Genomic DNA, 23,297 nt, shown 5'->3' with positions numbered 1-23,297 from the left:
AATTAATATCATTTCGAAGGATCATCATCTGACTGTTGTGGTTATGCATTTGCAAGGCCCCACGAGGTCAACCGTCCGCTGGCTGTTGAAGTTGCTCCAAGAAGTCTTTATCCAAATTCCCAGCGTAGAAACCTAAATTCTGAGCGAAGAGAGGTTGTTGCCTGCATAGAGTCAGTATGCAGAGGACACTTGAGAAAGACACCGCATACCTGTTCACCGGGATAGAGGTGACCATTTCCTCAAACAGTGCATCAAATCCCTCGGTGTCTGCAAGTGCAACCGCGACCGGTGATTGGAAAGTCGAAATAACACATGAGTCAGGAGCGGGATTCGCTGGGGGAGCAATGACGGAGTTTTCGGGTCGAGTTTCCAACACTTGTAAATCAGACGGCTGAACGAACCCAATGTAAGGAGGTTCCATGCGAGCATCCTCGGCTCTTGAAGATCGGATGTTGACCGACCTCTGGAGGCTTCCCATCCCGGCCTCCAAATTCTGCAGGTATGAGCAAAGTCTGTTTTCGAGAGCCAGTCGTTCCTCGGAGTTGGGGTCGGAGTAAACGATACCAATGCACTGCCCGCACTGTAGAGCAAAACAAGACAATAATGGTGATATTTGTAGTGATCCGGTCATCTGCTGATATTGATCCAACAAACTCAGGCTGGATCGCACGAGATTGACAACTAACTCCTTTCCGGTCATGTCAATCATTGGGCTTCTTTTCATGAAATCCAACATCACAAAGGAGCATGTGAGATGTAAAGTGAGTAATGGAGGTGTATTGTACTCTGTGCTTTTGCTATGTGGGTACTTTTCGATAAGTATTTTCTGTTGGGCTTGCAGATTTGCTAACAACTCGCGCTCATCTGCGAGCGGCATATTGGTCGACATATACAATATTCGAGCCAAGTACTTCATGAGCTGACTGATGTTATTAAAGATGCTCAATGCTCGCAGTGGTCCTTTGGGAGTGTTTCGGCATCCGCCTTCTGAAGCTCGTAGAGATATCGACCATACGTCCCATTCTTCTATGTTTTCTTCGTTGATTGGTCCTTCTTCTTGTTGCTCTTCCAACGACATGCAGGGCGCTTTGTTCAAAATCGCAGACAAAATATTGTCAAGGAAGATACACCCATGGAAAGTATTATGATATCGGTTGTTCCTGGAAGCTGCTATCGGTAATGTCGCCAGCATTCTGGAAGCCTGGCCAGCAAGCCTCCACGAGTTTTTGATGTCTCCTAGCTTCAGCTGTAGTAGAGCAAGAACAATCACAGCTTGTATGTGTCCTAGTTCTAAATTTGTCGATTGTGTCATGACTCGTGCATAGATTGATTGTTGTATTTGCAAAGGATCTGGCTGCCTTGGGTTACTGCCATCTTTTGTGGATGATTCGTAAGCCACAACTGCCCAAAGAACTAGGCTTGAACCTTGACTTGGGATCGTCTCAGATTCGAGACTTGTATGCATTGTCCGAAATAGATCATGCCGCTCTAGAATCGGGAACCAGCAGTGTGTATACGTGAAATAAATTTCCAGCATGCCGAGGGTATCGACTGGAAACGGTAGATGGACACAATCTATTTGGCTTGTCCCAATATTTGGAATTTCTTGCTGTAGGGCAGGCTCATTTGGGCCCGAGGTTGCAGGCTCAGTGCCAGCAGTAATGATGCCTGGAGTATTGATCATCTCTAGAATGTCCCATTCGGATTCATCAGGGATGGTCACTGTGGAGATTTCTTGAGGATCATTTTCAGTCAACTTGGACAGATCTTTGGCCAATCGAGACTGCCGCCAGATAGTTGCGGGATCTTTAGCAAGGAAGTGGTCATTGTTTCGTGACTTAATCAAAAGATCATGCACTGTTTTCTCGCTATTTGGGACATGCTGTAGAACAAGCCCAAGGACTGTCTCTAAGCTTCGGACATATCCAGGGGCCAAGCCTCGTCGTCCACCGCCATTCTGATAACTGCAGGTGCGATTAGCCGTGCGGCAGATGGAACAAGCAGGCTGTGCCCCGTCACACTTGGACTTCCGCCGACGACATTGATCGCATGCCCGGCAAATTCGTTGCCGCTTGGAAGGTCGAGGGCTGGGCATATGTGCTCGAAAATAAAACAAAAGCCATTGGTTCTCGAGCTGTCATGGTCATCCAAACTGACGTCGTCCGTTGTATCACGTGATCGGAATGGATTTAACCGAAACCAACCCCAAGGGGGCGACGACTTCCTTACCTTTAGGCAAGGAAATGGTTTATTGACAGGAGAAAAGCACCAAGGCTAGGTCCTTTCGAGATACTCATTCTGGCAGTCAACATGTCAGCACCACAGCCGCCATCTTCCTCAAGGACACCCGGCCCACATCCCGAAGGTCCTGGTTCGCGACGATACAGCGCGGATGCTACCATCTTACTAGTTGGATTTTTTGGAGCCGGCAAGAAAACCCTAGGACTCATTGCCTCCGTTGCTCTTCGTCGGTGCTTTGTTGACTTCGACTCATTCTTCCGGGACCAAATCCATTGTTCGCCTCAAGAGTTTATCGCAGAACATGGATTCAGACGATATCGCGAGGTAGAGACAGAGGTGTCTCGAGATGTTCTCACAAAATATCAAACTGGCTGTGTCATTGCTGGACTTGGGTTCGCAGCCAGTCCGACCCAACGGCAGTTATTAGGGGCCTTTGCGCAAAATCACCCCGTTGTGTATGTGCGGAGAAGCAAAGCAGACCTTCAACATTTTATCAGAATCCCTTCCAATAATTTTGACCACATCTTTGAATTGGAGAATGCTTTCTTCGAGTCATGTTCCAACTTTGACTTTTTCAACATCACGCAAGAGCCGAATCAACAGACCAAAAGTCAGATTCACGCACCACTCAAGCTAAAAGAGGTTGAACGCATCTTTGTGGCTTTTCTCTATCGCATATTTGGCGATCCGCACAAGCAGCTTTTCTCTGCCGACGCATTTTCTGCGACTCATACATACGCCCTTGATTTGTCTTTGAAACAGCTTGAGACGGATCTAGACACCGAATTTTTGGATGCAGGTGCTGATGCCATTAAGCTGACATTGAACCATGAAGAATACAGCCATGGAGAAATATCTGTTAGGCTTCCACGCTGTATGACGATTCTCAGAAAGCACACCCGTGTTCCAATAATTCTTGATGCGCAAACAGATCCAGAGAAAGACTCGACGGGCTATTTGAAATTCTTGGAAACAGTAGCACTACGTGTAGCTCCTGACGCATTCACTTGTATGCTCCAAAACAAAGATACTGTTCGGCGAATTCATGCGACAAAAGGTCATTCTAGAATGATTGCCCTATACCAGCAAATGGGTCCGTTGGGAGTTGACATGTTACCCTCCGAAATTCCTAACCTTCGTATATGGCTCGAAGACTTGGGTTTCGAAGCTCTCTGCATTACTGGCCAACACGCAGTCGCAGGAGACGCACTCGCATGCGTTGCCTTTCGCCAAATGTTGACAAGCGCCCTCAATATTCCAGTTATTGCATACAATACTGACCCTGAGGAGCGGGCTTCCATACTCTTGAACCCAACTTTATCTCCGATACGGGTCAGTCCTGGTCAAGACCAGATATACTCTCTGCGAGACATGCAGCATGCGCTGAGCTCTTTCTCTCTACGTCCTAGTAAATTGTTTAAGATTGTGGGTCAAGATCTCCGTCATAGTCTGTCACCAGCAATGCACAATGCAGCCTACGCCGCCTGTGGTCTGCCCCATAAGTATGACTATGATGAGATTCAAACATTCCATGAAATTGAAGTCATACTGAAAACGCCATCTTTTGATGACTTTCTTGGTGGTTTGATCATTTCCCTGCCATTCAAAAACGATATTCTGCCCTTGCTCGATGAGACCAGTCCCGACGCCAGAGACATCAATGCAGTAAATACTGTGGTACTGGAGTACAAGCTTCAGCCGAACGGGGTGAGAACTCCCTTTTACCGTGGATATAACACAGACTACACGGGAATCAAAGATTGTGTACACAGCCACCTCTCTCCCGCGAATGCCATCCGAGGTGGGAGTACCGCTCTGATCATAGGGGCTGGTGGGATGGCTCATGCTGCTGTGTATGCCTGCTATCAATTAGGAGTTCGGCAGGTATTCGTTTACAACAGAACTCTTTCGAACGCACAAAAGCTGGCCCGTTACTACAATGTATGGGCGAGGTCCAAGGGGGACAACATCTTCCATTTGCATGTTCTTCAGTCAACAGAGGACCGCTGGCCATCGGATTTTCGTCTTCCAACAATCGTGATTTCATGCATTCCTGGGAGGCACGTAGGCACCCAATTGCCTGTCCTCTTCCAAGTTTCTGGTACTTGGCTTGAAAGTCGAACGGGAGGAGTATTCGTTGAGGTAAGCTGTTTTTATCTCTTCTTGTTCGCATCGGGCAACTTACATTCTTATTAGGTTGGTTATGGTCCATCGAAAACCTCGTTGATGGAGCAGATGACTCAGTGGTCCATGAAAGGGTGGATCATTGTCGATGGATTGAAGGTCCTTGTCAAACAGGGTATTACCCAATACGAGCTCTTCACTCAGAGACCAGCTCCTGTTCACGTCATGCGACGAGCCGTTCAAGAAGAGGCCATCAAGAAAGGGTACTTCCATATGTGGTAATTTACGACTGTTGGAGTCTTGGTCGATTCGCTGGTCGAGTTGGCACCCAATTCTACCTAATTACATAAACACCTTCATGGCGTGGAGAAATATCTCATTCGATTGAGTCGTAGAACCATCCTCCACATTTACGGCTAAGATCTAGAACGACCAGGGCAAGGCCTTGACCGGCCCCACAAATGAGTGGGTACATCGCTCAGTAGCAGAATCTCTGACTTCCTGAAGATATTGTTCAAGGCATCTCAGCAACTCCCACTTATTTTCAAATCCAAATCCCCAAACAGACACCATGGCCTACCAGCCTGCTATCATGAGCGTCTCTTTAGGGCGAGCATGGCTCCATGATTTTGAATACAAGATGGGCCAAGCTTCAAAAGCAGGTTTCAAAGGAATAGAAATCTTCTATGAGGACCTCGATTATTTCGCAAGAAATATCTCTAAAAACGACACTCCAACAGCCGATCAGCTGCTCCAAGCAGCAGATGAGATTCAGTCAATCTGTCAAGCCCACGCCCTCGATATCATCACGCTGCAACCGTTCCTCTCCTACGAGGGACTCAAAGACCGAGTGCAGCATGCAAAGCTTATCGAAAAGATGAAACTCTGGCTTCAGCTCGCTAAACGCTTAAACACCACCACCATTCAAATACCCGCCAATTTTCTCCCAGCAGACGAACTCACAGACAACATTGACGTCATAGTTGCCGATCTGAGGCAACTGGCAGATATGGGCGCAGCCGAAACTCCTGTTATCCGCTATGCATATGAGAATCTCTGCTGGAGTACAATCAACGACACCTGGGAGAAAGTCTGGGATATGGTCAAGGGTGTTGATCGACCTAATTTCGGCATATGTCTTGACACATTCAACATCGCGGGGAGAGTGTGGGCCGATCCCGCCTCGCAGACTGGCAAGACAGTCAATGCGGATTCGGATTTGAAGGAGTCTCTCGAGCGAATGGTAGCTGAGATTGATGTCACAAAGGTATTTTATCTTCAGGTTGTGGATGCAGAGAGGATGGAATCGCCACTAGTGCCTGGTCATCCCTTCCACGTGGAAGGCCAGCCAGCGCGAATGAATTGGTCGCGGAATGCGAGAGCATATATGTACGAGGATGACCGCGGAGCATATCTGCCAGTCGAGGATGTTGCAAGGACCATTGTGTCAGGATTGGGATACAAGGGATGGGTTTCGATGGAGTTGTTTTCGAGAACGATGGCTGAAAAGGGTCAGCATGTACCTGATCAGCATGCGCAGAGGGGCATCGTGTCTTGGAAGAAGCTACAGGAGAGACTTCATCTCAATTAATGTTTCTATGAAATACTCAAAGAAAGCGAAGTTACGACCACATAAGCTATTATTTATATGATTTAGTATTTCCCCGCGACCCCACTCTTCTATATATCAATTTCTTTCCCATCTAACCACTCTTTGGCAAGCCGATACAACAAATCATGCTTATCGCCACAAACAGTTCCAGCATGTCGGCGATGACCAGGCATATCTCTCAGCACCGAGACCCCCATGGTAAGCTCCTGGCAATATGCGAGACACTTATATCCCTCGGGATATGAGTTGAGCTTCTGGACGTCAATTTCGGGGAATAGATTCGGGATCACAGGCAACAGCTTATCCTTCTCGTACCAATGTCGCACGAACCGCGCACCCCAGCGACCGTCAACTTTCTCAAAGAAGAAGCAAAAACGGCAGTCTGCCTCTGCGTCCACTTCTATTCCGTCAATTGTGAATCGTTGCGTGATAGTAGCCTTCATCTTGGTAACGGCACGGCTAGCATCAGAGGTAATATCGGTCGCCACGCCATGGCATCGATGCATGATGAATGCTCCCTTATCCATCCCCGCTTTGGAGGCTGCCATGAAGTCCAGATAAGAAACTCGGCCAGACCATGTGGTGTAGACATATGCTCCTGGGTGGAAGATTGATTCGAAATTCTCCCATTCACAAGCGTCACTAGATTTATTGCTCAGCTTAAAATCAAAAACATATTTTTGTAGGTTGTCCTTACCGGTAGCAAGGCCATCCCTCGGCTAGCTCGCGGAGTTTCGCTCGCTCAAGAACCAGGTTATCTGGTCCATTGTTGCGAATGGCATGTTCGGGCCAGGTTCCCTCGGGCAAGGAGTGCAAGTTAGGCATCATGAAATTGAGTTAGTGTAGATTGTCAGCCCAGAAGATTATAAAATACAGGTACACTCTTTTTGCGGGGTGCATTAGGGCGGGTAATCATTTTGACGGCTGAATCCATTACCGATCGGAACTCCGATTATATACTCCGTATATTGCGCCGCTTTATATAGGCAAAACGTCTAGATAAAGCCAATGATTCTAATCTAGCAACATTCGTTATAGACAAAAAAAATCCCTTAGCATTTATTAGTATGTAGTACTCTATTTTCACTAGAAGTTGATCCCTTTGCTCTCTTCGGCTGCCTTGAGCAAGACATCCCATGCGCCCTCCCGGTCCAGTTTCAGGACATATTCCTCCCCAGCCCACAAACGCCACTGCTCCTCAATCTGGTACCCGATAATATGCGTTCCCTCCACACAAGGCCATCCCAGCTTCTCGCCCAGCTTGATCATCCTTGTCCTCCGCGGTTTGAAACACATGTCCAACAGAACACCCTTTTCCGCCCGCGACAGGAATGACTCAAGCACATCAGCCACTGTGACCTCAGTCTCAGTCTGCGGCTCAAAATCAGGAACTGTTCCAACGATGTAGTACGGGCTGGGTAGCTCCTTTGCCTGTTCGGGTGTTTTCACGTGGATAATCGTCGGGACCCTGCCCAGTTTTTGCGTATCGCGAATGAGATCGGTAACTTCCTGGTCGTCACGGTTCAGAACGTAAATCGTCGGACAGTGCAAGTGCAGCGACAGGGCATAGACTGCTGCGCGGCTTGCGCCTCCAGCTCCCACAATCAAGGCCGTGGCAGGTGAAGTCGCCGATGGCCTCTCGTTCTCATTTCCTTTTTCCAGCAGACAACCCTTGATCCCGCGCCAGTCTGTGTTGGTGCCACACATAAGCCGTGCGGCACTACCCTCGTAATAGATATTATTGCAGGCCCCAATCATGGTAGACAGCTCATCCAGTTCATCAACATGTTTCATGATCGAGTTTTTGTATGGCATGGTCACCACCAAACCGGCTGTGGTGGGTGTGTTGGCAAGCTTGAGTAGGTCATCAATTGTGGGACATTCTGTTGAGTAGAATTTCCAAGGGAGGCCGAGGGATTTTGCAATATAATTGTGCATGCTATAGGCGATGGAGTGGGTGACACCCAATCCCACCAGGTGGAGGGTCATCTCTTGGGTTTGCGACTGCGTCATTCTTGCCTGAGGGAATTTCAGATTGGAAAAGATGCGAATGACAATCTGACGCACTGGTAACCAATTTGAATATTAAGCGCTAGTTGAGTTTCTACGCTGGAATCCTGATAATTAGGCGGATGTATAGTATCCATGTTGACGGAGATGGGCCCGCCCCACAGTCGATTAAATTCATAGCCGATGCGATAGTTCGAGATCACCTATGTATTTCCAGGGTTTTATAATACAGGGAACAAATAATCTTGATTGCTCTCTATACCATTCACTTCAAGCCATCATGGTAAAGAACTTCTACATCTTCGGCAAGGGGATATCATTCAGTGTTTCGCCCGCCATCCACAACGCAGGGTTTCAACACTATGGTCTTCCATTTACCTACGCAATTCATGAGTCTGAGAGCATTGATGAAGCTACTGCATTGATTGCAAGCGATTCTTTTGGCGGGGCGAGTGTCACAATGCCACACAAACTGGAAATTCACAAATTCTGCAACAAGAAAAGCGAAAGTGCTCAACTAATCGGCGCAATCAACACTCTCATCGTGAATGGCAATGGCAGCGATCGTATAATCTCTGGCGATAACACAGATTGGTCTGGCCTGTACAGTCTCATGACTGCACACTCGACAAAAACACAAATCCAACCCAGGACCGGACTAGTGATAGGGGCCGGGGGCGCATCAAGAGCCGCACTCTATGCTCTACACAAAGCTGGAGTAAAACGGATCTACCTCGTGAACCGAACCCTAGCCACCGCCAAGAAAGTCAGGGACAATTTCAAGACCGTGTTTGAGATCAAGGTTGTGACAAGTCTCCAAGATCTTCCAGAGAAGCCAGAAGTCGTTATCGGCACTGTTCCTGCGGAGACGACTACAGAAGATCAGTTCTCCTCGATGTTTGGAGATCGGGGTCTGTGTGTCGATATGTCGTACAAGCCGAGGCAGACGCCGCTCTTGACAGCAGCACAGCAGAATTTAGGGTGGGACACAGTTACAGGGATGGAGGTACTACTCGCACAGGCATTTGACCAGTTTCTACTCTGGACAGGACTTGAGCCGCCGAAGGAGATTATGGCGGGGGTCATCTCGGCACTTGATGGAGAGCGGGCTACTGCGGCTAAAGGGGGTGTGCTTTAGATTGAGGATTCCATAAGTCAGATTCAGAAAAATTGGACAAGTATAATATGCAATTGCTTCATTTGAAAATACGAAGTATAGCGGTCAATCAGCGCTCGATACGAGAAATCCTACTCGGATAATTGGGTCACCTAGTTGGATAGATTGGGCGATCGGCTATTTATTCCATTGCTGTTGTGTTAATCTATGTCTCCCCCACACTGAGATTGACCGAGGGAAGTGGGTAACTCACGCTGTGTCTTCCATTCTGGCAAGCCGCAAATTGTAGAAGATCCAACTGGTTTGGGTCTTTGATAGATACATCTCCCCTGAGACATTCGGTTGCCCCAATCGCGAATTTCCTGCTCCAAGATCGGCAAGTTATGACAATTCACTGGGAGCCATCCCGTAGCTGTGGGTTGGATCAGCAGTGCAAGAACATTCAAAACCCAGAACTTGCTGTTACTGCTTCTTCCGGGGCAGTTGAGGCTGCTATCGTAGGATCTTATTACTCTGTCGACAAATGGATGCAAGGGGCGAGCGATATCGGCAACTCGGAATAGGCCCGTAAGAAGGGGAGTACTGAATACTGCACCAGTATACTCATGCTCAGGTCTCAGGCCAGATCCTGCATCTACGACATGGTATGCCATCCCTCCAACGGAATCCGAGTGGAGATATAGACCCCAGTAAAACTCATTGGGCTCGGGTGGTTCTTGACGCGCTTGAAGAATGACATATAGTCCGCCGACTTTGAGATCTGCAAGAGACATTTGGAGATGATTGGCTGATGCACGGGACCTTCAGATCTGGGCTTGCTGGCAGTGTGTTTAGCCTCCTTGGGCGTCGGGTAGGTACGAGTTAGGTAGCGCGCATTATATCTTCACAACGGAGGCAGATTGATTATTACGGTGATTTCTTCACAGTCAGACATTTAAATTTCTGACAGATTGGACACGTCGTGTTAATTATACTGTGTTCATGTGCCCAGGGACTTGTACACCCATGGCTTGTTGCACGTCGAACGCGATTGGTGATCCCTCGCATCTTAGGTTAAGTTAAGTGCGATTTGGCCCTAAGGTTATTAACTGACGAGCGATTGCGATTCTAGGGCATATGTCCGGTTCTCGCCGGATCTTTTTTATCCCCTAGGCCTGCTGTAATTCCGAATCCACATTTCTCAATCTGTCTAGTATCTGCACGAAAGAACTTGATATAGACCGTTCTCCGCCTCGATTTCAAATTGCATTAACCGTTGGAATTATTGTCGATCTCTCCACACTATGCAAGTAGGGAGTTCATTGTTTCTAGAAACTTATTTTTGTATGTATCACGTTTGTGTGACCAAGTAGATTTGTCAGTAGATATTGGACAATGCCTACCAATAGCCTTTCTTATCACATCCTCTCATGCGGCTCATCGCCAGTCGTCTCATCATCATCCCATGGTAGTTCTTCCTAAGCGCTTCTTCGAAACACAGTCCCTCGTCCTACTTACCGGATGCCGACAGATGCATGATCACCCGAGTCATGCTCAATCACAGACCGCAGGTCTGTTTGACAGATCATATCAGGATCAGCCCACATTGGAAATCAAACGGATGTAGCCTTACTGATTATCAACACCTTCTAAGAATAATCTATGGAATACAACGGAGTAATTAAAATTTGAATGTCGACCACCAAATATCGGCATTTGATGTCGGCTCTTTTCCAACCTTGAGTTGTTCGAGTTCGACAACCTTGGAAAGCTGACAAGGAATTAAGTTCCGGTCATCTATGGAAATGGAAGCAACAGAGTCCCATCTAAGTCAAGACAAGCATCGCGCCCGGAGGAGAACCGTGGATAGAATACAATTCATATTTCTGCTTCGACATCACCCTTAGAAGCCTATAATCGAAAGTACAAAGCATGGCTAGTGAAATATATAGACGATCAGTACCCAGTTCAAGGTGATCCGCACCCAAATATATATTACTCTATACACATCCTCCAGGGCCGAATCCAAGTCTTAAATCGTGGGGTTTAAGCCTGCGAAAGCAAAATAAGCATTTCATGAGCAAGCCAGCTGTGGATTTCAGTAGGATCTAGGAGAATATGGAAGAAAAGAAGGGTAGGAAAATAGTACGGATCAAATTCCCGATCTGCAGATATTGAATCTGTCAAAAAAATAAATAAAAACGGCGTGGCCGGGAGCTAGGTAAGGCATAAGGCGATCGTGGTGAAAAATTAGTTGATCGGCATGGGACGCTGCGATGATTTGTGTATGATTCGAAAAGTGGGACATTGGTGAGAATAGGAATTTTTCCGATGTATCCAATCATAAAAAGTGACAGAGGTGATGGTGTTGCGGCGGGATGATGCAATTATGCAAGGCGGGCGTCTACTGCAAGCCATTCAGGGTAATCCAGCGGTATAAGAAAGCCAAGATGAATATGCGGTGTCAAGCAAACCATATTGTTGCCCAACACGATCTTGTCATCTGGATGCTTGTTATTTATGAACCCATTCCAGTGTACAATATCAGCCGATGCCCTAAAAGCGCCAAAGAGGGACCCCCCCATCTCCACCGGGACGGCAGATCCACTCTGGAGGAACTGGGTTTGCTAACTCCTGTACGATGGTATATTGTAGTAGACAAGACATGAGGTATATGGTAATTGTGGACTTGGTGTAAATTGCAAATAAAAGGAGAAGGCATGATATAATTTCCACAACTCCATATATATTGTGATTAATTGCACGTTCCTCGATGGGGCCGTGGCTTAAGCCAATCAATCCCCTTGTAGACATACAATTTAGTACCAAAGCCATATAGTATTAGCACGGACTAAGAATTCTAGAAAGGAGAAGTGTTAAGCCCGTACTCCGTAAGGAAATAACAGAACAGATCAACAGTACTGTTACTATATAGATTTGGGCTGCAATAAAAAAGCAAAAAGACTCGAAGAACCCAAATCTCCAAGATAAAACAAGAAAGATGAAAATCGCCCCCAAAAAATGAAGAGAGAAATGTAAATATATAAAAGCAATCTACGGAGTAGCACAATTCAATGGCGCGCATGTCCCCTTTTCCTGACCCAATCACCATTTTCTCCCCACTATCTCTCTCCTGAATTTCCCTTTTGCCCCTTCTTTCCCTTCCTTCGTTATTTTCTCTAGAAGGAAAAGAAAACAAAAAGAAACAGATCTCTTTTATCTTGTTTTATAATATTTTTGTTTACCCCAGACCTTGGAATATTGAAAAAGAGTCTACAAAAAGAACAACCTTGGGACCTTGGAAGCTCTCTGGCTCCATTTATTTCTTCCCGCCAATTCCAACCTCCGAACTCTCCCCCTAATTCTCCCACCCTTTGTTTTTTTTAAGGACTTAGGTGGATTTCTCTTTAAATTGGCCTGCGATTCCTTTATTATCGCCTTAATATCTCTTTTTCGTTTCATCTTCTCGACTTGAAACTCATAATGGCCTCAAAGGTAAGCTATTCATCCCATCTGCTTCCAAATGAGACTTGTTCTGGACATTTCAAGGTTCCCAATGGCTAACTAATATTTAACAGTTCCTAAGAGAATACAAGCTGGTGGTTGTCGGCGGTGGTGGCGTCGGCAAGTCCTGTTTGACCATCCAGCTGATCCAGAGTCACTTCGTGGACGAGTACGATCCAACAATTGAAGGTAAGCACATTCAAGCCCCCCCCCCGTTTCATCAACCATCAACCGCGCGGATCTTTTCGCTTCTTTCTAGGGATGCCGGACCTTAGTTGAACAACATGGCTGATTCGGAACCTTCTTCCGCCTATAGATTCCTACCGCAAGCAGTGTTTGATCGATGATGAAGTTGCTTTGTTGGATGTCTTGGATACAGCAGGCCAGGAGGAATACTCGGCTATGCGAGAACAATACATGCGAACCGGCGAGGGATTCCTTCTCATCTACTCCATTACATCGCGCCAATCCTTCGAAGAAATCATGACCTTCCAACAGCAAATTTTGCGCGTCAAGGACAAGGATTACTTCCCCATCATTGTCGTTGCCAACAAGTGCGATTTGGAGAAGGAGCGTGTTGTCTCTGAACAAGGTATGTGTTGCATCGCCACATTCCAACTTCCCCTGAAACTCTCCCCTTGAAACCTGAACTTAAATCCGAATTCCGAATTCCGCTAACAATTCACTCCTTACAACAGAGGGCGAAGCGCTCGCCCGCCAGTTCGGCTGCAAGTTCATCGAAACCTCCGCCAAGTCTCGCATCCACGTCGAGGACGCCTTCTACGACCTCGTCCGCGAGATCCGTCGCTACAACAAGGAGATGTCATCGTACCCCTCCGGCTCCGGTGCATTCGGTGCTCGCGCACCAGAGGGCAAGATGGACGTGAGCGATCCGGAAGAGAGCGCTGGCTGCTGCTCGAAGTGCGTCATCATGTAAAAAAAAGCCAACATACCAAAATGATCCGAATCGCTGCGACGCCCTCGAATCTCGACAAACTCCCCCAAATCCGAAATATGTATACAATGTCGAGACGAGTTAGGTGGAGGATTTATACATCCGAGGGTGTAGTGCACACCCTTGAGAAAGTTGGATATCTTGTTTACCTTTGAATGGCCATAATCTGCAATAACCCGCCACTCAGATCACAAATGGGAAATACGGAGACTTGCAACCCGATTGCAACCTCGGCAGAACAGAAAACAACCAAAACAGAAGAAAAAAAATAACCAAAGAAGTGGCATTGTCGTTTGTGTTACGGATGTTTGTGGGTTCTTCAACTCGCATTCTTGATGACTGCCGACCTTGACGCCCAACCTCGTCTCACGAAACATTTTGATTCCCCTTTTGTTGTCCGATTGCGTGTTTTAGTCCCTTTTATTACCTTTTTACTGTTCAAGTCTTTGCGAAAGATTCCTGGTGTTTGTTATCTATCGCTTTTTTATTATCATTATCATTGTCGCTTCAGACGACATGGCTGTCAATATATGTTCTTTCATAGCAAGGTGGATTCATTTTCATCGTTGCGGCGTGTACCTTTGAGTTTGAGGTCCTGATATCTTGCTTGTTCTAGTACTCTGTGTATGAAATTATATGCCTACCTATCCCTGATATTGCAATCTATCCGGTCTGATAGATTATATCAAGGATATTATAATGATCTGTTGACAAGGGTTCCCTTGTTGAAGGGCTGCTATGACAGCTACTAGATCATGAGTTCTCAATCCAACAGTCTCGCTTATAGTTTCATGTGATAATCTAGTCTGGTCAATGTTCACATATTCGACACTCTAACTGAAAATATACATATGTACATATCATGTCAAATTGCTATGCTCTATGCACTGCGCCGTCTCGAGCATCGCGGTTTACTCCAAGGATATCAAATATAGTAAACAATCTACTGGCTGAAAACTTGCTCCGAGTCGGAGGAAGGATCCAACTCATCCTCCTTGGTCACCAGCTTACCCTGCACATTCTCCTCAACCTCACTGATCAATGAGTCCATGTAAGCCTTATCCGCTCCGACCAAAGTAACAGTATTGCGCTTTTTGCCCCAACGGGGATAGCTGCCGACCTTAATTCCCCGAGGCTCAACCTTAGCCGCAAGCTCAGTCAGGTACGGCGCCACCGCACTCTCAGGCAACGGGGTGCTGATCATCAAGCGGAACGTCCCCTTGCCCTCTGGGTCAGTCAGACGGGGGATAAGCAAGGGCTTCAAGTTCAAGAGCAGACGCTCAAAGAGCCGAGGCACTCCGGGCAGGATGTGCACGTTGCCGTTCACTACGGCGATCGGCACCCACAAGTCATCGGCGACGAATACGGCCTGCGACTCAGGGGAGACCTTGGGGTCGAAGGGCAGCTCGACCATGCGCAGCTTGGCGGTTAGGTTCGGTGAGGGTGTATCCCAGTCGAAGTTGATTTGCATGGGGTGAGGCTTGGAGAGGCGCTTCATGCGCTCGAAGGCCGCCTGGTGCAATTCCAACTTCAGGTTGAAAGCCTTGGCAATTGAGGAGTATGTGATATCATCGTGACTGTAAATTGGGGGATGAATGTGTTAGCGGCGGGTTTTCATGAAGTGCCGCGTTGCTTGCGCGTTGTCGGTGTGGATGCATTTCGGCTTGGATGCGGAGAAACTAGGGATGGAGTTGTAGGTACGCACGTGGGCCCAATACCGCCGCTGGTAACGACGAAATCATAGCGGGCGCTCATGCGTCGTACGGCTTCCATTATGTCCTCTTCATCATCGGGGATAACCTCGACTCGCTTCAGTTCGATGCCGAGCGAGAAGCAGAACTTGGCTAGGAACGGCGAGTTGGTGTCGATGGTCTAATGGCGGGTTGAGATAATGTCAGAATCCCTGTTCTGCTCATGGGAGAGCCCGTGGATATCTCAGATTACCTTTCCACCGAGAACCTCATCGCCAATAATGAGACATGCTGCCGTGTGGATGGGCTTTGCGATCGCGGCTGATGTCATCGCGGAGAGACCTGAACGAGGGGCCAGGGACGGGGTCGAGAAGGACGGGCTAGTGGGACGAGATGGACTGAATGGACGCGAGAAATGTCGGGTCAGTAGATTCAGTCGGTTGAGCATGGAGATATAGGTGTAGGAGTAATTGGGATCTGGATTGTTCAAAGCGCGGAGGAGGTGAAGTGGGGGGAACAGGGAAACTCCGCCCGCATTTCCATCGTCTGGCATTCCTTACTCTCTTCTCCGTTTGCCAGGTTGAATATATCCAGTATCATCTTTATCCCGTGCATTATTAACGCTTAACTCAGGGCTTTCATTTCTTTGTCTTCTCTGCGTGTCTCACAGTTAACATCCAAAATGGTGAGATGTCTTCCTGCACCAGGTTCATTGACACATGCCACGCGACCTACTTGCAAGTTTCCTCCATCAGTTGCTGACTTATGGTAGTCTGATTCACGACTATATTCCTTCTCACCCGAGACTAAGGAGAAGCTGCGCAAGTTCCGCCTGGGCACATCCAGAGCCAAGGACGCGCAAGCTATCATCTGTACGCGCCCCTAGATCTGCGCTTTCCCATATCTCCCATGCACTTTGAGAGAAGCCGGGATATATAGCACGTGCAAATGCACAGTGCCAACCATAACCATACCGGTTGCCTTCCTTGCTTGCGTCTTAGGCTGACAAGTGGGGCATGATAGATATCATTGATGCAAAGAGCCAGGAGATTAGGCCTCAAGACGATAAAGTCTACTCCAATATGGAAGATCTGTCCGACGATCTCCCCGACTCCTCACCACGATTCATTCTGCTCAGCTACCCAATGACTACCGTGAGTTTTAGATCAAGAATATAGACCTGGCCTGTCTGATGACATACGTGTACTAAATGAAATATGCACTCACAGAAGGACGGACGTCCCACAGTCCCTTATGTTCTCCTCTACTGGCTCCCGGAGAACTGTAACCCGATGCAACGGATGTCGTATGCAAACGCAGTGGAGCTGATGCGCAGCAGTGCCCAAGTCAACCGGGTGATTGAGGTCGAGGCCGATGAAGATATCATCGACATCAAGTCCAAGCTGACAGGGTCGGATTAAGCCACATGTGTTAATGGATGTATCACTTGGTTGGAGAGCATGTTCGTTGGTGGATTGAGCATATACCCAAGGCGTGGGTTTTGTATAGAGGGCGTTTTTTCTTTTTTTCTTCTGCGGACTGGCTGGATCCTATTGGCTTGGAAATTCCGCCCATGCATACGCGCAGATATTCTATGCGGGTGTCGAATCTAGTACTTCTGGAATTCGAAATCTGACATGCACCTGATTGCCTGGACTAACCAAATCCCCGGGATCCCAAGTTGGTGTCGATCACACGAGAGCATTGCTAGAATGGAATTTGTGATCTATCAACCGGATATGTTTTAACAAGCAATTCGTATGTCCTGGCCAGTGGTAGATCTCACGAGATATCGACTCCGACATAACTCTGTTCCTTGTTTCGTAGAGGAAAATGGCCTACGCCCGTCATTGGGGATGACGATGCGCATATGGGCTCGGCCAGTCTATGTTGTAGTTGATTGGCACTGTGTGGCCTAGGCCTTGGTGACATAATGTTTGTCATGATTTTTGGGTATCAACATCCCTCATTCAAGAATAGCCAGTCCTTCTGCCTGGAGGGGCGATGTACCCAATATGTCCCCAGGATTGATCGCCGCCAGCCACGGATGAACAGGCTATGCTAAGCGATGCAACTAGACCTAATTCCCACTAGGGAGTCAGCCTTAGTTATTCAGTGCAAAGTTCTTTCAATCTCACAAGTCTTTTGGAAAGCAATGATTATCTTTGTAGCCCGTAGCCCATATACAACATACACATTCGTATGGCTCCGCTAGTCCCGCCATATACGGGATCTCTGAAAAGGATTCCGGGTCTTTTAGTTAATGCAATTGGCGGGTTATTTTTGTTTTCTTATAATGGGTGGGTAAGTGGAAGTGCAATATATACAGGGGTGGTTGATTGGTCCCTTTGCAAATGTGATCGCCCACTACGAGATACGTTTACTCAACTCTGATTTTGATCTCGTTTGGCTGGAAGTTGGTCGATGGGTCTGGTGTCTGTGCAGGTTGTATGTTCTGGAATATTCCCGTGGGACTGATATCTTGTCGAGATAGGGTTTACTATACATAAAGTCAACGCCCTGGAGATCTTTTACAACGTGCGCATTTTATAGATTTTATAGATGCCTTGTTACTAGGCCTTTGATTGTCATTTCATCCAAATACCATTCCAATAATTTCAATATTGTACACCGTATACCTTGTAGTAATACTATAATATAATATTGATGCAGTCGATGCTTTCTATTACCAATCGGATGGTACAAAAGGGCCGGAAGCCCGACGAAATTTCGTGGCATCTAGAATAGCGGTGGCAAAGAGGGCCTGTCAGCCGTGTGTAGCTTTACCATTGCGCCGGGTGGAGTAATCATGTACGATATTGGAACAGTCATATTCTTCGACATGTAACAAAGGATAGTAATGTTTCTAGAAGTTTAGAATAATGTAGGTGGAATGGAATGTTGTACTCCATAGAGCATCATTAGTTATATACGAAGTTTAGAGTACTCTATGATCCTGGATTACAGTGTACAGGATACAGGATACTTATACAGCATACAGTATCCGTATGCATTTTTCCATTGTATCAAATGCACAGGTCTATACTCCCGTGCACATGGGACGGGTCATTCATGCTTACTGCATGCAGAAGGGCCCCCGGGACCATCAAGTACAGGGAGGTCATTTCGGACACGATATGTGTATGATGCCTTTTTGTATGCAACGTACATATATGTACCTACAAGGTTGGGATTAAGACCATATAAATAGTATCAGATATCGAAGTATCTTATCAAAGTATTTGTATCCAAGGTTAAGCCCAGTAGGTACCATACTATGCCGCACCAGGGCTCTGGGACCCAGCGATCCGACCACCAACATCCACTTCTCAGTCCCACCTTTTGGGCCCACCCCAAGTAAAATTACTCTGCTTTTTTGATTTTCACAGGGGACTGGATCTGTTGGAATTTATAAAAAAAATATTGATACTATCTGATACTATCCCAGTTTTTCCTTCATACTGACATTTTAAGCCCACTTTTCATTACAGGGGTTGGAAAGTGACAGAAAGGTTAAAGACAATTGGCAGGCTAAACAGACCGTTGAGGGATAAAATTCAAAATAAGGGATGATCAACAGTTGAGTTAGTAGTGTTGCAGTAGTACCCTCGGCTTGAAGTCAGTTTTATTCTCCTTACTTTTCCTTTTTGTATTTGGTCTTAGATTTCAGCATTCCGGAGTACATCGTGTATTGTAGGACGAACCGCTCGTGTTTATACTTTTTGTACTTTGCGCTTTGGGATCCTCGTGTCATGCATATTGCATGGCCTCTTCTGGTCCAGTTGGGGAGCCGTGTGGCTGTCGAAATGTTCTTTCTTTTGCCACCCTTCGGTGCTAGATGGATTATGCATGGGTTTCTTCACAATCCTAGTTATCAATAACCCAGTCAGCACTATAAAGAGGACGAAGTACGGCTGTAGAGACAGGAAAGACAAGATACCATATCAATGAAACAATGGGTTATACCGAGTCACACACGGAGTACTAATCTCCAATCTAGTAACAATCGCCTTATCAATGTTGTACAATGTACAGAGCACAGAGTACAAGTTACCACCAGATATATGAATACTATGGACAAAGGACCAAACTTAAAAACTAGGTCGTTCACGATCTCCACGGCAATTCAAATCCAATTCAAATCCCGGTTTCAAAAGGAACCCATTCAAACCCTCCTGATCGACTACAGTAACAGCGAAGAAATTAAAGACACGCTCATCGCTCATGTGCTCTTCGACTATTCTTTTTCTCCGATCCACTTTCACTGATAGACCGATAAGTTAGGGGGTTTTTGGAAAGGCAACCGGGATGGCGGGTGCTGCCGTAGGAAGACCAGTTGGAGCCAGATGTCACTCCTCCCTCCCCGGCCCACTCTTGCACTCAAAGCTTTGTTGCATGCCACGCCATCGACGGATGGAAGACTAATTATGTGTACTTCGTGCTTTGTACTTTTGTACTAAGCATGACGAAAGACACAAACGTTGCTCCGTGAAGGTAGTCCAACGGGACCCAGAGAAACCAATTGCATGCCGCGGAACAGGGGGTCCCATGTCTGATGTGCGCCGGGAGCCAGTTAAAAGGCACGCTATTCTCGGATATGATTTTTTATGGAGAGAACCTCCTGAAGGCAGAGAGTTTCGAGGCCAAAGCCATTTTTTTCCCCAAGGTGTCACCGGGTTGGAGGAGGAAGAGTGGGGATTTGCACATCAGAGACAAAATGGGAGATGTCAGAGTTGCCAGGAGTTATTACCAGTTTATCATATGGTGGGTACCTGAATGTCGGTATCTCCCTGCAATGGCTAGTATGGAGAAATACTTTGGCTCATGTATTATCTAATTTGCCCGGAGAATACTTTGGATAAATACCATAAAATATATAAAATAAATCCATTTTCAAAGGCAAATGAAGTAAAACAAAATGAAAATAAATCATTGAAATATTCCAATAGCATCCCAAACCATCCGAATCCACAGAACCACAGTATCGGAAATCCCCACGTCTGAGCTTTGGACTTTTTTTTATACAATTGTTATACATTAATACCTTTTTCGGTATTACAGTCTGATTCCTGATTCAATCCTCTATAATAATTGGGTTGTCCCTACTCTTCCGCTGTCAACTGTCAACTTCTTCACGGAAATCCCACCTCCAGTCCACTTTGATATTCTTCACACTCGACCTATTTTGCGTGGAATGAATCCTGACACTCTGGATATCAGAAAAGCATTTGACATCATACATTCCAGTACTTCGATTGAATAATGCCTCAAGGTGATCGCCCCGCAGACAAGCCTGATGGCTTCTCTAAATACCTTAAGCGTATCAAGACCATCCTTCGTCCCCGGTCAATGTCCAAACGACAATCTATAGCTCCTGGGGTAGCCACCCCAGCCGAAACTACGTACGATATACAGCATTCTTCTATTTCGACACTATATACTTACTAACACGACCTAAATCCAGTGCACCAAAGGCACCATCACCGGCACCAGCACCAGCACCAGCACCAGCATCAGGGTCGGCACCAGGGCCAGAGCCAGGATCAGGACCAGCGTCAGCATCAAAGCCAGCATCGGAATCAGGACCAGCATCAGCACCACCCCAAGAGCCTAGCACACCGGGTCCCGTCATGATCACCGACTACAGCACGGTCCAGCGTGAAAAGGCACGCGCCCTCTTCGCCAAATACGGCCTGGCCATCGACACCAGCGAATGGAAGACTCCCACCGACCCCAAGATAACGCGCGTAACAAAGCCAATCCGCATGCGAGTGCATCGCACCTGCCACCGCTGCGAAACGACCTTCGGCGCAGAGAAAATATGCATCAACTGCCAGCACACACGCTGCACAAAGTGTCCCCGCTATCCAACCGCACGCAACACAGATGCCGAACCAGTAATCCGGAAGGCCAAGAACCCAGGGATTTATGTTCTCCAACCCCGACTGTTCCCCAGGACCTCGCACCTCAAGCTCAGCACCACCAAGGAAATTTCATTCAAGATGCCATCACCCACGGGCGGCCAAGATTTCATTCATCGGCCAGTGCGCCAGCGTGTACACCGCTACTGTCACAACTGCGACTTTCTATTTACTTCTGGATCCAAGGAATGTCCAAATTGCAGTCATGTGCGCTGTAAGATTTGCCCGCGGGACCCGGCTAAACTTCATAAATATCCTGATGGCTACGCGGGTGATGCTGATCGCCCAAAAGCTAGACCCGAGCGCACGTTTAAGAAGACTCGTCGCAGAGTCCATTATGAATGTCATGTTTGTCGGACTTGGTTCCAGGGTAATGGGGAAACTTGTGTGAAGTGTGGTCAGGCGAAGTGTGATGAAACTATACGAATCCCGTACGTGTGATATCAATTCTACAATTCACGTGGCTTGGGAATTTTCGCTAACATTAAATTTCTTTTGCAGACCTAAAAGGGTGAAACCAGAAACAAGCCCTGAGATTCTTAGGAGTATTGAAGAAAAACTAGCAGCTATGGCGCTTGGACATACCCCGGACATTGTGGAAGGGGCGGCTTGAGCTTGGAACATACACCATTTTCTACCCGATTGATCTTTACAGCCCAACAACACAACCCTTTATGATATCCCCCATTTCACCCCATTAATTTTATTTTCCAAGTTATTCATACTTCCCCAACCTCTTTTTTTTTTATACGCCACACCCTTACCAAAGCAAGACAGAACAGAACATACATGGCATACACATACATGGAGTGGCATTAACTTCTGCACAAATGAACACATTTACGTGACCAGGGTTGAGTCCAGGGTTCTTCACCGTACCTGAACTACCAACGCCTCATTTTCCCAATTTCTAGGTTGCACATGCCTGATCATGCACCTCCGACATAAATCCCGATGATGTGTATATTTTCACAACGCCCGGGACGGACGTGTATATCGTACATGTATTACCCACCACGTTTTAAACATATGGGCCTATGGCTTGATGTTCACATGTAAGTAGATAGCAATTTTCACATTTGCAGTTGTCATAGTATGAAACCCGGCGGCAATGTAACGGGGACCTAATACTACGCCATAAAAATAGAACCTATCATGCCCAATTTCCGTTTCCTGTGATATCAGATATCATTACACAATACTTTAAGTCGATACCTGGCATGATTCCCATTACCCAAAAAAAAGAACGCTGCACCAAACCTCTCCACTATCTAAGAGCGTTTATTTCTAAACGGGGATCTTGGTTTAGTCCGAATTAAAATGTAATTTCCTACGTCATGCCTCATTGCGGGGATCCGCATGTGCAATTACCTCATCCAAGTACATTGTACGGAGTGTTTGTACATCGTGCTCATTTTCTGTCTTCGACCGTCTATCGCCGATTCCCAAGATTCCAAATCTACTGCAGTGCCCTGTTCCCTGAACTGATATTTACCTTAAAACGATGGTGGCACAGCGCCACGGAAGGTAAGCGCAAACCGGAACTCTTCCGAGAATGCACCCTCAGGTAGAAGAGCGAATTCGGCCGAAGAGGATATCGATCGTACCACATATGAAACGTAAACAACGGCTCTGGATGTACTTAGCGTTTCAAAAGCGACTTGAGTAGGACGGGTAGGTGGGAAACACAGCCCGTGTGGTTCCGTTTGGACGGTCCGAGCCGTCTTTTTATTTTTATATACATACGGAGTAGATTGGACCCAGTTGAGAGCGGTGCATGATTTTGAATTACCAAGCACCTGGTACTCCGGACAATATTGTATATAATTTTGTTACAGGGATTATTTTTCCAGGTTGGAGTACATCAAAAAGCTACATCAGACAATAATAATGCATAGTGGGGCAAATAGGGATATAAGCTGAAGGTTATTGGCCTGGAGAAATTCCCCATAAACCACTGATATCTCGATTTCTGACACTTTGAGTTCGGCGAGACTGCCTCCTGTTATAGTATTGATCGGTGTAATTTGATGGCGTTGTGGGTTTAAAGGGCTGAAGATGATTACGGAGTATAGTAGGTGGACTGTTCGTATTATTTAATGTTTTTTCAATGTAGCTTATCCATTTGATCCGACTAGTTAGC

General features: G+C 46.8%; 11 protein-coding genes across 11 annotated transcripts; 6 read left to right on the top strand and 5 right to left on the bottom strand.

Annotated features, from left to right (window-relative positions):
* Positions 1–67: 67 nt before the first annotated feature.
* Positions 68–2,095, bottom strand: N7479_010716 (Zn(II)2Cys6 transcription factor; the record flags this gene model as incomplete). The annotated part of the gene is made up of 2 exons (XM_057258407.1): positions 68–161; positions 210–2,095. 2 exons carry the CDS (start codon positions 2,093–2,095, stop codon positions 68–70), a joined length of 1,980 nt encoding a protein of 659 aa, XP_057105865.1.
* A 215-nt stretch (positions 2,096–2,310) lies between these two features.
* N7479_010715 (putative pentafunctional AROM polypeptide) lies at positions 2,311–4,647 on the top strand (the record flags this gene model as incomplete). Its single annotated transcript, XM_057258406.1, has 2 exons — positions 2,311–4,383; positions 4,438–4,647. 2 exons carry the CDS (start codon positions 2,311–2,313, stop codon positions 4,645–4,647), a joined length of 2,283 nt encoding a protein of 760 aa, XP_057105864.1.
* Positions 4,648–4,936: 289 nt separating this feature from the next.
* Positions 4,937–5,956, top strand: N7479_010714 (sugar phosphate isomerase/epimerase family protein; the record flags this gene model as incomplete). The annotated part of the gene is made up of 1 exon (XM_057258405.1): positions 4,937–5,956. The coding sequence occupies one exon, from the start codon at positions 4,937–4,939 to the stop codon at positions 5,954–5,956; it is 1,020 nt and encodes a 339-aa protein (XP_057105863.1).
* Positions 5,957–6,045: 89 nt separating this feature from the next.
* N7479_010713 (putative pathogenesis associated protein Pep2) lies at positions 6,046–6,802 on the bottom strand (the record flags this gene model as incomplete). Its single annotated transcript, XM_057258404.1, has 2 exons — positions 6,046–6,619; positions 6,675–6,802. The coding sequence occupies 2 exons, from the start codon at positions 6,800–6,802 to the stop codon at positions 6,046–6,048; spliced, it is 702 nt and encodes a 233-aa protein (XP_057105862.1).
* A 261-nt stretch (positions 6,803–7,063) lies between these two features.
* N7479_010712 (shikimate dehydrogenase family protein) lies at positions 7,064–7,990 on the bottom strand (the record flags this gene model as incomplete). The annotated part of the gene is made up of 1 exon (XM_057258403.1): positions 7,064–7,990. One exon carries the CDS (start codon positions 7,988–7,990, stop codon positions 7,064–7,066), a length of 927 nt encoding a protein of 308 aa, XP_057105861.1.
* Positions 7,991–8,267: 277 nt separating this feature from the next.
* On the top strand, positions 8,268–9,125 carry N7479_010711 (shikimate dehydrogenase family protein; the record flags this gene model as incomplete). Its single annotated transcript, XM_057258402.1, has 1 exon — positions 8,268–9,125. The coding sequence occupies one exon, from the start codon at positions 8,268–8,270 to the stop codon at positions 9,123–9,125; it is 858 nt and encodes a 285-aa protein (XP_057105860.1).
* A 160-nt stretch (positions 9,126–9,285) lies between these two features.
* On the bottom strand, positions 9,286–9,877 carry N7479_010710 (uncharacterized protein; the record flags this gene model as incomplete). The annotated part of the gene is made up of 2 exons (XM_057258401.1): positions 9,286–9,296; positions 9,358–9,877. The coding sequence occupies 2 exons, from the start codon at positions 9,875–9,877 to the stop codon at positions 9,286–9,288; spliced, it is 531 nt and encodes a 176-aa protein (XP_057105859.1).
* A 2,689-nt stretch (positions 9,878–12,566) lies between these two features.
* N7479_010709 (Ras family protein) lies at positions 12,567–13,524 on the top strand (the record flags this gene model as incomplete). The annotated part of the gene is made up of 4 exons (XM_057258400.1): positions 12,567–12,578; positions 12,662–12,776; positions 12,904–13,179; positions 13,286–13,524. The coding sequence occupies 4 exons, from the start codon at positions 12,567–12,569 to the stop codon at positions 13,522–13,524; spliced, it is 642 nt and encodes a 213-aa protein (XP_057105858.1).
* Positions 13,525–14,485: 961 nt separating this feature from the next.
* N7479_010708 (flavin adenine dinucleotide pyrophosphatase) lies at positions 14,486–15,786 on the bottom strand (the record flags this gene model as incomplete). The annotated part of the gene is made up of 3 exons (XM_057258399.1): positions 14,486–15,119; positions 15,248–15,414; positions 15,487–15,786. 3 exons carry the CDS (start codon positions 15,784–15,786, stop codon positions 14,486–14,488), a joined length of 1,101 nt encoding a protein of 366 aa, XP_057105857.1.
* Positions 15,787–15,915: 129 nt separating this feature from the next.
* N7479_010707 (GMF family protein) lies at positions 15,916–16,654 on the top strand (the record flags this gene model as incomplete). The annotated part of the gene is made up of 4 exons (XM_057258398.1): positions 15,916–15,918; positions 16,006–16,105; positions 16,257–16,387; positions 16,463–16,654. The coding sequence occupies 4 exons, from the start codon at positions 15,916–15,918 to the stop codon at positions 16,652–16,654; spliced, it is 426 nt and encodes a 141-aa protein (XP_057105856.1).
* Positions 16,655–20,495: 3,841 nt separating this feature from the next.
* N7479_010706 (uncharacterized protein) lies at positions 20,496–21,767 on the top strand (the record flags this gene model as incomplete). The annotated part of the gene is made up of 3 exons (XM_057258397.1): positions 20,496–20,635; positions 20,698–21,585; positions 21,656–21,767. 3 exons carry the CDS (start codon positions 20,496–20,498, stop codon positions 21,765–21,767), a joined length of 1,140 nt encoding a protein of 379 aa, XP_057105855.1.
* Positions 21,768–23,297: the final 1,530 nt, after the last annotated feature.

Source organism: Penicillium vulpinum (assembly GCF_028829585.1).
Source record: "Penicillium vulpinum strain IBT 29486 chromosome Unknown utg000004l_segment0_segment0, whole genome shotgun sequence".
Lineage (NCBI taxonomy): Eukaryota > Fungi > Ascomycota > Eurotiomycetes > Eurotiales > Aspergillaceae > Penicillium > Penicillium vulpinum.
This window is presented reverse-complemented; position numbering and strand designations above follow the sequence as displayed.